This window comes from Ictidomys tridecemlineatus, chromosome 1, assembly GCF_052094955.1.
Source record: "Ictidomys tridecemlineatus isolate mIctTri1 chromosome 1, mIctTri1.hap1, whole genome shotgun sequence".
Classification (NCBI taxonomy): Eukaryota; Metazoa; Chordata; class Mammalia; order Rodentia; family Sciuridae; genus Ictidomys; species Ictidomys tridecemlineatus.
In genome coordinates, this window is record NC_135477.1 from 86,422,389 (window position 1) to 86,434,831 (window position 12,443).

The window sequence follows — 12,443 nt, forward strand, 5'->3', positions numbered from 1 at the left end:
GTGACTTGAGCAGGTCATTTCATCTCTCTAGACCTTGGGACCCTTATCTTAAGTGAAAACAGAGAACAGAGAAGTCCACTCCCTGCCTTCTTAGTTTGGTAGTTGGAACACCACTTGAGTCCAGTATAATCCAGCTCTAGGGTCTCCCTCCAGAAGGCCAGTGTTTGAAAGGAGAAAGAACTGTGGTACTTTGAACAGCCCTAGGACAAATGAGGGTCAGTGTTTAAGTTTGCTCTTCATAACTTGTATTGATCAGTAGCCAAAATCTTTAAGGGAAAAGAAGATTCATAACAAAGCAAAACCAAAAAAAAAAAAAAAAAAAAAGCCCACACAATAAGTTTCTTTCTCTTTAAAGGAAAACTGCCAAGGATGCAGAAGGAAATGAAGATGATCAAAGATGAGGATGTGCATTTCAACTTGGGTGCGAAGAGCACCCCCTCCTTTCCCCACTGTCTGCAACCAGTGGCTTCCCGGGGTAAAGCACCCCAAAGACATCCATTCCCAGAAGCTCTTCGGGGGCCTTTTTCCCAGTTTCGGTATGAACCTCCTCCAGGAGACCTAGACGGATTTGCTGGGGTCTTTGAAGGAGGGGGGTCCCGGAAACGGAAGAGCATGCCCACAAAGATGCCGTACAACCACCCGGCGGAAGAAGCCACCCTCGCGCTCCACTCGGAGGACAACAAAAACCGTGGCCCTCCGAGCCTCCCTCTGCTCTACCCGCAGCCCCCACGTCCCAAGTATGACTCTCAGATGATTGACCTGTGCAACGTAGGCTTCCAGTTCTACCGCACCCTGGAACACTTGGGGGGCAAATCTGTCAAGCAGGAGCCCATTAAGCCCAGCGCAGTGTGGCCCCAGCCAACGCCCCCTCCCTTCCTGCCTTCGCCCTACCCCTACTACCCCAAAGTCCACCCTGGCCTAATGTTCCCCTTTTTCGTGCCCTCGTCCCCACCCTTCCACTTCAGCCGGCACACCTTCCTGCCCAAGCAGCCCCCGGAACCGGAACCCCTGTTGCCCAGGAAGGTGGAGCCACAGGAGAGCGAGGAGACCAAGCAGAAGGTGGAGAGGGTGGACGTGAACGTTCAGATCGATGACAGCTACTATGTGGACGTGGGTGGAGCGCAGAAGCGCTGGCAGTGCCCAACCTGTGAAAAGTCCTACACCTCCAAGTACAACCTGGTGACCCACATCCTGGGCCACAGCGGGATCAAGCCGCACGCGTGCACCCGCTGCGGGAAGCTTTTCAAGCAGCTCAGCCATCTGCACACCCACATGCTGACCCACCAGGGCACGCGGCCCCACAAATGCCAGGTGTGCCACAAGGCCTTCACCCAGACCAGCCACCTCAAGCGCCACATGATGCAGCACAGCGAGGTGAAGCCGCACAACTGCCGTGTTTGCGGCCGGGGCTTTGCCTACCCCAGCGAGCTCAAGGCCCACGAGGCCAAGCACGCCAGTGGGCGCGAGAACATCTGTGTGGAGTGCGGTCTTGACTTCCCTACGCTGGCCCAGCTGAAGAGACACCTCACCACGCACCGGGGCCCCATCCAGTACAACTGCTCCGAGTGCGACAAGACCTTCCAGTACCCGAGCCAGCTGCAGAACCACATGATGAAGCACAAGGACATCCGGCCCTACATCTGCTCCGAGTGTGGCATGGAGTTCGTGCAGCCCCACCATCTCAAGCAGCACTCGCTCACGCATAAGGTATTGAGGGGCTCCCCTCCCAGGGACAAGGTTGCTGGATCTTGGGGGATCACCATAGACACTGAGGAGCTGTGTAACCCTGGGCAAGAGGCTTCCCTATCATGAGCCCTGATGCCCTTCCTCACCTTTAAGTAAGAGAGAATGATAAGACCATAGACTATCAATCAAGTCCTTTCCTCAGCTAGTCTTTTAGAGTCTAAGGTGGGCCCAGGAATAAATAATGCAGATATTTGGAGAGGAGAGTGAGGAAGGATGAAGAAGCAGCTGGTTGTCTTGCTGTTGCTTCCTACTTCCCAAGAATCCCTATTTTTTTTTTCCTGGTAACTTCATCTAGGGCACTAGCACACGTGTGTTATCAGACCCTGATAAATAGGATATACCAGTGAGAGTCTTCTAGAGAATTCTTGTCTTTTGCTGCTGAAGCAGGGCTACATTTTGGTCTGTTTGCTGGATCTCTGCAGGGCCTCTGGGGAGAGCAGGGCTTGGCCCAGTCCTACAAGGTCTGTTCTTCCTGGGTGTGAGGCAGGTAACTGCGTGGATGTGGTTTGCATTGTAGGAGGCAGGAGAAAACATCCTTTTCTGTTTGGTTTGTTTTTATCTTCCCTGGACTCAGGTCTTCAAGGAGATATACAGCCCAAGGGTCTATCTTCAGTCTGGGTTGCAACTAAAGCCCTGGAGTCATGCAGACTGAACTAAAACAAGGCCCTAGTGGCATTCCTGAAATCTTAGCCTGGTTGAGCTGACTTGAGTGCTTTGAACTGCTGGGAAGGGAGTTTTGCCCTGCTGACCTCATCCATTACCCTTGACCTCAGTGGTTTTCTTGGCAGGAAAGACTTCTAGCAAGCCAAAGTTTTGTTAAAACATTCTTTAATTCTGAAAGGTCAGTGAAGGACTTTGCCCAGCCAAGATAATACTTCTGCTCTGCTATAATGGATTTCATTTGTTAGATTAAGACAAAACCTAGGGCATTTTCTGGCTCTGAAGCAGAGATGAAATGTGGGTCTGCCTTGTGGGCTCTGCACAAACAGCTCCTGCCCTACAAAGGGCTCCCGTAGATACCATCAGAGGGGAGTTGCCTGCCAAGTGCAGGAACCATCACAAAGGACCTAGACCAAGATTCAACCACAAAGAGGACCATTTGTTTATTTTGGGACTCCTGCACGTATGGAAAAGACATCAAAGGTACATTTTAGAACATATGGATTCTGTAAGTTAGTAGAAAATGAAGTCAAAATGGGAGAAACATCTTGGTGTCTAAAATAAATTTCATTTGAATCAGGAAACAAGCTGCATTTTAATTAAAAATTAAAAATTAAATTTTAATTTATTTTTTGCATTAATTTTAAGCAAAAAGTAAAAGGTAGTATTGAATACTTTTTCTCTATGGCCAGTGCTTTACTTCTCATTTAATCCTTATTTACTTCCCAACAACTCTGAGAGCTGCTCTCAATTTGCGGATGAAGACACCAAGGCATGGAGAGGCCACTCGGGAATCCCTGACACCAATGTCTGAGTTTTGAACACTTTACTCTGACAACTTCCTCTTTTCCACCCCTTCTTTCCCCTCATCCCTAACCTCCCCCCACCCAGTCCTGTCAGAGATACAACAGCTTCTTTTGTTGCCCCATAGTTGTGTCCAAGTTCCTTTTCCCTTGCCTTCTGTGAGCCCACATGTGAGTCTGACTTTGGACACTGAATGCTTTAGAAAAAATTCCAAAACCAGTGAAAAATAGTGGCTTCTCCTTGGTCCTAGATCATAGCCACACCCAAAGAAAATCTCTCTTTGAATTTTTTTTTTGGTACTGGGGATTGAACCCAGGGATACTTAATCACTGAGCCACATCACCAGTCCATGTGTATATTTTTATTTAGAGACAGAACTCTTGCTGAGCTGCTGAGGGCTACTCTAAATTGCTGAGGCTGGCTTTGAATTCATGACCCTTCTGCCTCAGCCTCCCAAGCCATTGATATTACAGGTGTGCACCACAGTGCCCAGCCCAAAGAAAATCTTTTAAATATTTTATTTATTTTTATTTTTTGATGCTGGGGATTAAACCAGGGCCTTGGGCATGGTAGGCATGCATTGAACACATTGAGCCACTCCCAGCCCAGAGAACATCTGGAAAGAAGAAATATACTATAGTAAATTTTGAAAACCATCAAGAAAATATTTCTATTGATTTCATAATTTTAAACTCAACTAATATGCAATGTATTTTCATCTTTTTAGAGGGCATTAAAATTTAATTTTAAAAGAAGACAATCCCTAGATCTCTTTATTAGCATAAATCCATATGTATCTGCAATCATTTAGACTAGAAACTGAGCTATAAAGAACCCTAGGATTTTCAAGACCTATTGGTTCATCTTGAGAAGAGAAGCTTCCACCAGGAAAAGCCATGGGACTTATTTATCTAAAGTTTTGCATCCAGTAAATGGCTGGGCAGAGATCTGAACCCTACCCTTCAGTACCACGGACTCATCCAAATTGAGGAGCGGTACCTTCTTACCATGCTCCAAGTTAGATAAGTGAAAATACAGTCTGAGTCTGAGCTGAGTTTGGAATCTCTTATTTTGACCTAAGAAAGGATACTGTACTATAGATTCCAGGAAATATGGATTTATAAGATTTGTTCATTTAGTAACCTATTCTCATTCTGTAAGATTTTTCATTTTAGATCCCTGGTCCTCTAAGAATTCCTTTTCAAAAAGTCATTCAGGCCAGGTACAGTGATGCATGCTGTGATACCAGGTACTCAGGAGGTAGAGGATCACTTGAGTCCGTGAGTTCAAGACCACTCTAGAAAACAAAAGTTCATTCTGGATCAAGACATCTTTGAAGACCTTTGCAGGGAAGCAATAGGTTTAGCCAATGGGCTGCTCGAGGTGTGAGTCCCTGGAAGTGCTCTGGATTGAGGGCATAGATGCTCAAGTATTCAAATGCTGCACTGCAGATAGCAAGCAAACTGGAAACCTTCTCCCCTGTTTTCTAATTAGAAATCTGCCATATTTCTCCATCAGAAGGAGAAGATCCAGGACCATGTCACACAACTCAGAATGGCCCATGGGAACCAGGGGACCAACTAGAGAATGACAATCAAGTCATAATTGATTGAAGTGAGGCCGAGTTGCTCTCCTGGAATTTTTCTGTCCATTAATGTCAAGAGGACGTTGTTTTTCATATGGCAAATGATATTAGTTTAAAAGATTTTATTTCTTCATTACCAGGAAAGCCATATTACAGACACATTCCACAGTGCTTTTATCAAAATCCTACTAATGCTTTTGAATTGTTACTATAGTATTAAATACTAGAAGTTACAAGAACAACAAAAGTGATAGTTTTCTTTTCCTCTACTGGTCTGGATAGTTTATGGTGTTCAGAAGGAAAACCAAAAACACCTAGATTATGTAATCAATGCTTTTTCAAGAAATAAATTAACAAGGCCAAAACTATACCATTGGGAACCTCACCAAGCTGTTTGTGGATTTATGTAGCAGAGAGAACAAAACCTCACAGAAGCCTGTTACCTGTTAACCAATTATTTGTTGAATCTTGCCTCCTCACAGGGTGTAAAGGAGCACAAATGTGGCATTTGCGGGCGTGAGTTCACCCTGTTGGCCAACATGAAGAGACACGTGCTGATCCACACCAACATCCGTGCCTACCAGTGTCACCTCTGCTACAAGAGCTTCGTGCAGAAACAGACTCTCAAGGCACATATGATTGTCCACTCTGATGTGAAGCCCTTCAAATGCAAGGTGGGCAGAAAAGAAGGGTCAGAGGGTTGGGCAAATATCCAAAGGGAAAGAGAACCTGGGAACAGTCTACTCTGTTTCATCAGTGGGGCTACTCATAGTAGGTCTATGGCCAACCCCCAGTCCCATCCCCTACTCTGTCCCTCTTTGCACTACACCTTTGTGCACATAAGCTTTTGGCTGGTCCCTGAGGAACCTGTCCGGTTTGTCTCACTGTGTCATCAGAGCCCTGGGGGAAGGTCTGAGGGTGGAAAGCTTGTCTGGAGAATGGGTTGGTAAGGGATGGAGGTGATGTGGAGAGTTCCTGTTCCAGGGTGGAGAAACAGGTATGGTCCTCTTTCCCTTATCAGTCAATAAATTGAATATAGAAAGGAGTCAGAGAAGCTGCTAGCATAGCCCTTTCCTTGCCTCTGCCTGCTCCCTTTCTGACATTTAATCTCAACTATATAATTTGAAGGCAGGCTTCCCAGAGAGGATGAAAGAGATTCCGAAGGTTGATTTCCTTTACTTTGGATGTAGACTCAGTGGTGGGATTGTGGGATCTTACGGTAGCTGCAGCACTATTCATAATAGCTAAAATATGGAATCAACCTAGGTGTCTATCAAAGGATGAATGGATGAAGAAAATGTACTTTATATACAAAATGGAATGCTATTCAGCCATAAAAAATGGAATCCTGGCATTTAGAGAAACATGGATGAGCCTGGAGCACATTATGTCAAGTAAAATAAGTCAGGCACCGAAAGACAAATGCCACACGTTCTCACTCCTGCGTGGAAGCTAAGTTGACCTCATAGAAGTAGAGAGTAGCAGGAGGATTACCAGGGGCTGAGAAGGGAGGGAGATAGGATAGAGAGAGGCTGATGAGGGGATCCAAAAATACAGTTAGGAATAAGTTCTGGTGTTTCATAACATAGTGAGGTGACTCAAGTTAACAATTTATTGGATATGACAGAAGAAAGAATTTGGAATATTCCCAACATGAAGATGTGAAAAATGTTTAAGGTGATGGACATGCTCATTACCCTGATTTGATCATCACACATTGTAAATACTAATACAAATATCACATAATGTTCCATAAAGGTACACAGTTATTATGGGTCAATTAAAATTTTCTAAAAAATAGAATAAGAGAAAGGGATTCCGAAGCTAGTCCTTCAAAGGACCTCAGAGATGCTGTGAGCACAGTCATTAAAGTGTTTTTCACTTAGTGCCACAAAGCACAGGAATGGAGCATCTTTGTTAAAAGCTCTTGTGTCAGATTAACTCGGTTGGATTTTTATTTCATCATATGAGAAAATGCATAGCTGGAGAGTCGTAAGGTCCAAAGCCCTGACCAGTGTTGCTCAGAAGTTCCTGGGCTTCCTGAGGCTTCCCCACCCCTTAACCCTGTTTCCTTCTCTGCTTCTAAGATGAGGAATCTTGCTCAGATTGGGTAGTTAGGCACTGTGTGGGTGAATGTCATCCCGGTCATGGAGGGAGGGCTGAGCGAGAGAAGAGGGAAATACCAGATGCAGATCATCTGTAGAGCTCTTCTGCTTGAAATAAAGGTTTTCCTTCTTTCTGTAACTGCATGTCTGATGGGGTGTGAGTGACATTCTCCATTGGTCTATATTTCTGAAGTGGGGTTCCCTGCTTCTAGGGGACATTGCTGCTTTCATCCTCTGCAGCATGGCCCCCACTTAAAGGAACCCCCTGTGAAGTTCACTTCTTTCCTGTGTTGGCAACTCCTGGACGGGGTGAGGGGTCAGGAACCAGAGCTTCCCTAGACCGTGTGGGCATTGTCCGGAGGCGGGAGAGGGAGACTTCTCCCCCCAACCCTTTTCCTGCCACCCACTTCTGTTTCCCCTCCTTTTCTCCAAGTTCCCAGTGGTTTGAAAGTCAATTTATATCCACCTTGAGTCAGCCAAGTAAAGGGGGAGGAAGAAGCATGCAGGATGGACTTCATAATTTTCAGGGACCAACACAAAATGGAAAGGCAAGGCCTCTTGTTCAGACATTATTCAGAATTTCAAGACAATAAAAACAGAGCATCAAATCAGACTCAGTACCCTTCTGAGTAGGGACCCCATGCTGAACACCTGTGAAGCAGCCTTGGCTGCATGAACCAATGAACTCCAAAGAGTACCTCTTCTGTCTCTCCTTAGGCATATTTTTTATTTCCTTCCCAATCCATTGAGCCCCTATAGTGCTTCACTTTTATCAAAGTTGTTCCCTCCTCTAGACGTTTGTTGTCTCCTAATATGGAGGTGCAAGCAGAGTCTCTTTGCCATTCTTTATTCCCTTTGTTGATTTATTTTGGGGGCTTAAAGCATGAATTGTATTTTTTTTTCATCTTATCAACCTTTGGTGGAATAAAGTTGTTAAAATGTGAAGGGAGCCATTGCCCAATTTATCCCCTAAATATCCATACCTGTTCAGACCAACCATCTCATCCATTCTGATCCAGCAGTAGTGGCACCACCAGGCAGAGAATGCCCCTCAAATCGGGGATATGTCAGTGGCAGAGCCAATATATACTGAGTTGAATTTGTGGGCACAGAGGCAGTTCTGCTTCTCCACTCTCAAATGTCCTTGAGGATTTCTAGAGGCTAGAAGTATTGGAAGTTCTAGAAGTTCTCTCAGGTACCAATGCCCAGAACTCTGGACAGAGAAATACAGCCTGAGTGAGCCATCCTATCTGAAAGTTTTAGCCCCTCATGGATAACAGTGTCCTCCTCCACCCCAGTGGTTCAAAAGGTATGTGATGGTCAGCTTCATAGTTCAGAAACTCCACATCTCCTCCTCCCTGAGGTTGGATTAGGCTCTGGATATCTGGTCTACACTGTCAGATCCCATAAGAGAATGTTTGCAGAGTGGAATGCCAGCTTTGAGATAATGCACAGTTTAAATTTCACAATAGGAGATGGCCCTGGCATAGGATTTGGGCTGATCATCTACAAAGATCATTTTTTTCTAATGGGTACATTCTCTCATTTGGCCACATTGTGAGACACTAGATTGCCTAGAAAGCATTATCTATTATTAGACAAAAAGGTATTAAAGGGCATTTTTGCCAAACTTAGGTGGCCCTTCTACTTTCTTAAACATCTCGAAACAATAATGAGTAGCAATCACCTCTACCCAGGGCTCTCTGTCTCCTGGAAAGTGCTAGAATGTACTTCCAGGTTCTTCCTTTCCCCGTTACCATATCTCTGCAAATTGTCACCCTTCTTGGTATCCTTTTTGTACCACCACTCTTTTTCATTCCAAAAGACTCCCAGAGCATGCCTGAATTTACAAATTATGCAAAAAGGCTCTTAGTGTTTTATAGAAACTGTGTGATAGGCCCTCTTGAGATGTGTCCTGTGGACCTTGCTTTTCATCTGTGTTGTGCCAGTTTCTTAGAAATCTTGTCAGGGGTTTGGGAGTTGGGAGTGGGATGGAGTATCATGGTTGTGCAGTTCATAACCATCGGGTCAATGGCTGGCTGGCTCATGGTGATATTGGAGAACACGCCCAGATAACCAAACAAGATCTTGGAGCAGTGATAGGGAAGAGTTATTCTTTTCCTGTGTTTGACATGTTTGGAAAAGAAAGACAGATCTTGCTGCAGCCATATTCTAACAGTTAGCTATGTCTTCTTTACCCAAAACCTTGCAACGAGGGAGGTTCTTTTGGTAACAGATTCCAATGTCTTGCGATTCTCACCATTAAAATTTCCTCCTAACATAAATCCTTCCTCCTGTTGCAACATGAAGTGGTTCTCTATGGCCCTGTGTTCAGTAGAAACAGCTGTTCCCAGCAAGCAAAAACATTTACTAACTGTGGTCTTAGGCATTAACAATAGGATGGAAAATTAGAGGAGAGGAAAGGTTTCCATTCTGTTTCTTTCTTTTTAATTTTTTTTCCTTATATTAAAAAAAAATTACTGCCCTTCAGGGCTCTTTTGCTATTGGCTCAACTTCTGGACTCCTTGCTTTTTGAAGCCAGCTGGCGTCTGTCCAGAGGCTTGTGCCTGCAGACTCACTTGAGCCATGTTTCAGAAATATGCTTCCCAGATTCTGCGTAAGCACGCAGGGGTTGATCTGGATACTATCCTTGTAGGGCCGCACTCCATAACAGCAAAGAACCAGCTGCCGTCTTTGGAAAACCTGTCCAGGAAAAGCAGCCATCCAGAATTTCCGGGACAAATTCTCTTTTGAGATGGGTGAAGCCGGGAGCTGCCTAAGTTATGAATCACCAGGTCATCTGCAGCCTTTTCTGCAGCACAGGGCTGAAGGCTGGAGGGCAGAGCCATTAGAAGAGGGGTGAAGTCTCCCTGAAAAGGGTCTCCACCTCCACTGCCAAGCTGCCTCCATTATCCTCTGGAGATCTTTGATGTTCTAAAAGGAAGAAAGCAGGTGAGGGACTTTGCAGGCCCCATGGTTGGGGTCAGGGTTTTCAGGCTGGCACTGAGGGGGTTAAGGCAGTGACCAGATAGCAGCCTTTTGGCAGCAAAGCCCTCCTCAGCAGAAGGAAGGATATAGCTGTATGAACTGCCTGCTTAACAATGCCTCCCGCGTCCCCAGGGGCCGCCTGCAAATAGATTTCATCTTGCTTTCTCTTGTACTTTTCAAAGCTTCCTGTTTTCTCACGGTCCTTTTGGACAGTTTACAGTCTCTCTCTCCCTCCCTCTCTCTCCCTTTGAGGAAAGGAACACCCTTCTTATTAAAGGAGAGAGAGGGAGAAGAATGTAAGGGAAGGGCAGTTTAGTGAGGCCATTTTTTCTCGGCTGAAGCCTGCAGCTCTTTGACCTTTTCTCTCTGAATAGGAAAACGTGGGCTTCCTGGGGCATCTCAGCTCCGAAGCTCACTTGGGGCTGGAGCAGGGTAGTGTGCTTCTTTTTGGCTTTCTGGGCCTCTGGCCCCAGCCAAGGGGATGCCACTGCCATCGCCCTGTCTCTCCCCATAGCTGACCTCTCTCTGGCAGCTACTGGCTGGCTGTCAGCATGTCGCAGGGGCTCACGGGAGTAAGCCTGTGGTGCCTCTTGGCCGTGGACTGCGTAGGGAAAGGGCACCAGGAGACCAGAGTGAAAAGGCCTGGAGCAAACAGGGCATCTGCTAGTTGCTTCAAGGGCAGGCTGAGTTCTGGGGAGCCAGAGAGTGGGCTCTCCCAAAGCCTGCAAGCTAGGATTTACACAATGCCCATCCTCATTGCCCATCCTGGGCCTATATGCTACTTGCATTTCTATCAGGCTCCCAGTAACCTGAAAGATATTTATCTAGAGGATTCTTCATTGTATCCTTCTTTTGATATTTCCTTCAGTTAATTTAGCTTGAAAAGACAGAACCCACATCTTGGAAGATCATCCTGTTTCTAGAACGTTAAAGAATCTCCTGTGCCCTCCATAATGATAGTAATAAGAGCTAATATTTACTGAGCTTTTGCTGTTTGCCAAGCACTTTGCAAGAATTATGTCATTTGATCCTCCCAACATCCTTCGTAAGAAACTACCTGTCATCAACATTGTACAGAAGAGAAGATAAAGCAATTTCTCTGTTCTGGGTTCCCACTATACCCGTCTACACTGTCATTGAAAAACCTTATGATCGAGGCAACCTATTTTTAAAGTATAGTTAAAAATGCTTCCTTTTTGGAGGGGTGGTTGGTGGCGGGGTACCAGGGATTGAACTCAGGGACACTTGACCAGCTGAGCCATATCCTCAGCCCTATTTTGTACTTTACTTAGAGACAGGGTCTCACTGACTTGCTTCGTTCTTCGGTTTTTCTGAGGCTGACTTTGAACTTGTGATCTTCCTGCCTCCACTTCCCAAGCTACTGAGACGACAGGAGTGAACCACCAGGCTCGGCTGCTTCTATTTTTTTAATTAGATTTTGAGGTCCACTTCCTTCTTAAAAAGTGGGTAGGTGGAGAATCTGGGATTTAAAGTCAGAGGCACATTGATGCTGCTCATTAGAGAGGATTCAGGCAAAAGGCACTGTGGTTGAGACGATTCTGAAAAGATGAAAGCTTTGCCCTCACCCCTCCATCAGCTTCCTGCACTGTATACCTTGTTTTAAACTCTGCAGATCATGGTAGGAGATGATTCAGCAAGCCCTAACTTGAGTAAGCTCTTAGCTGCACAGCTCATGACTCAAAGGGGACTTAATCTAAGTGGCTGCTTTTATCCAGAGAAGAAACGAGTTTTGTTGTTTCCTCCCAGTCACTCTTCTTCTCCCAGGCCAGCTTCCCTCCTGACTGAAGTGCTTCTGCTTGGATCTGCCATCTCAGACGTCATCCCAGGGTGCAATCCTTAGCTGGCCCCCTCTTCACTAACAGTCTGAAGTCTCTCTCCCTGGATTTCAAAGACATAAAATAACTCTTGTGCTCTTGTGTGCTATGTCATATGAGGATAATCTTCTGAGAAAGATGAAGAGGCCTTTGGTTCTGGACAGGGCCCCAAGGGCTTTTGGAAGGGTCAGAGGCTGAGAGGATGAATCTAAGCAACTACTGCTGAGATGTGAATGGAGCTCAGGTGCCTTAGGCCCTGAGTTAATTGACTCCATCCTCATGCTAGGGAGGACTGTATTTTCCTAACTAATGTGTCTAGGTTTAGTGGGGAGAGGAAGAGAACTGGTAATGGCTGCTTTCAGAAGTTTGCATGGGGTAATGATATTTTCCTGACTTGGTTATTTATTCTCATGACCAAATATTTAGCTACTCATTGAGGGTACTAGGTGTATAGTCCTGTGCTTGATAGAGTAATTGGTTACATAGAAAAGTGAGTTGACCCTTGCATTGGAGATTACCGGGGACTCTGTCTAGGGCCCCAAACACCTTTCTGAGTTGGTGTACCTCCATTAGTCCTGGGAAAGCTCTCCATTGGTGTGTCCAATAGTCTAACATAACCATGCAGGATAAATTTAGAATATCAAAACTAAATTTTACCAATAGTACAAAAATCATTCTCCTTTACCAATCACACATGATATAGCTGACCAGTCATGTCCC

At 45.5% G+C, this 12,443-nt stretch overlaps 1 protein-coding gene across 1 annotated transcript in view; it reads left to right on the forward strand.

Moving 5' to 3' along the window:
• The window catches only part of Znf366 (zinc finger protein 366), a 66,031-nt gene that overhangs the window by 43,790 nt on the left and 9,798 nt on the right, over window positions 1–12,443 (forward strand). Inside the window, exons 2-3 of the mRNA XM_005328962.5 lie at window positions 356–1,707; window positions 5,278–5,469. Of these exons, the coding sequence (XP_005329019.1) occupies window positions 370–1,707; window positions 5,278–5,469 (1,530 nt within the window). The 5' untranslated portion in view covers window positions 356–369. The remainder of the gene's footprint in view (window positions 1–355; window positions 1,708–5,277; window positions 5,470–12,443) is intronic.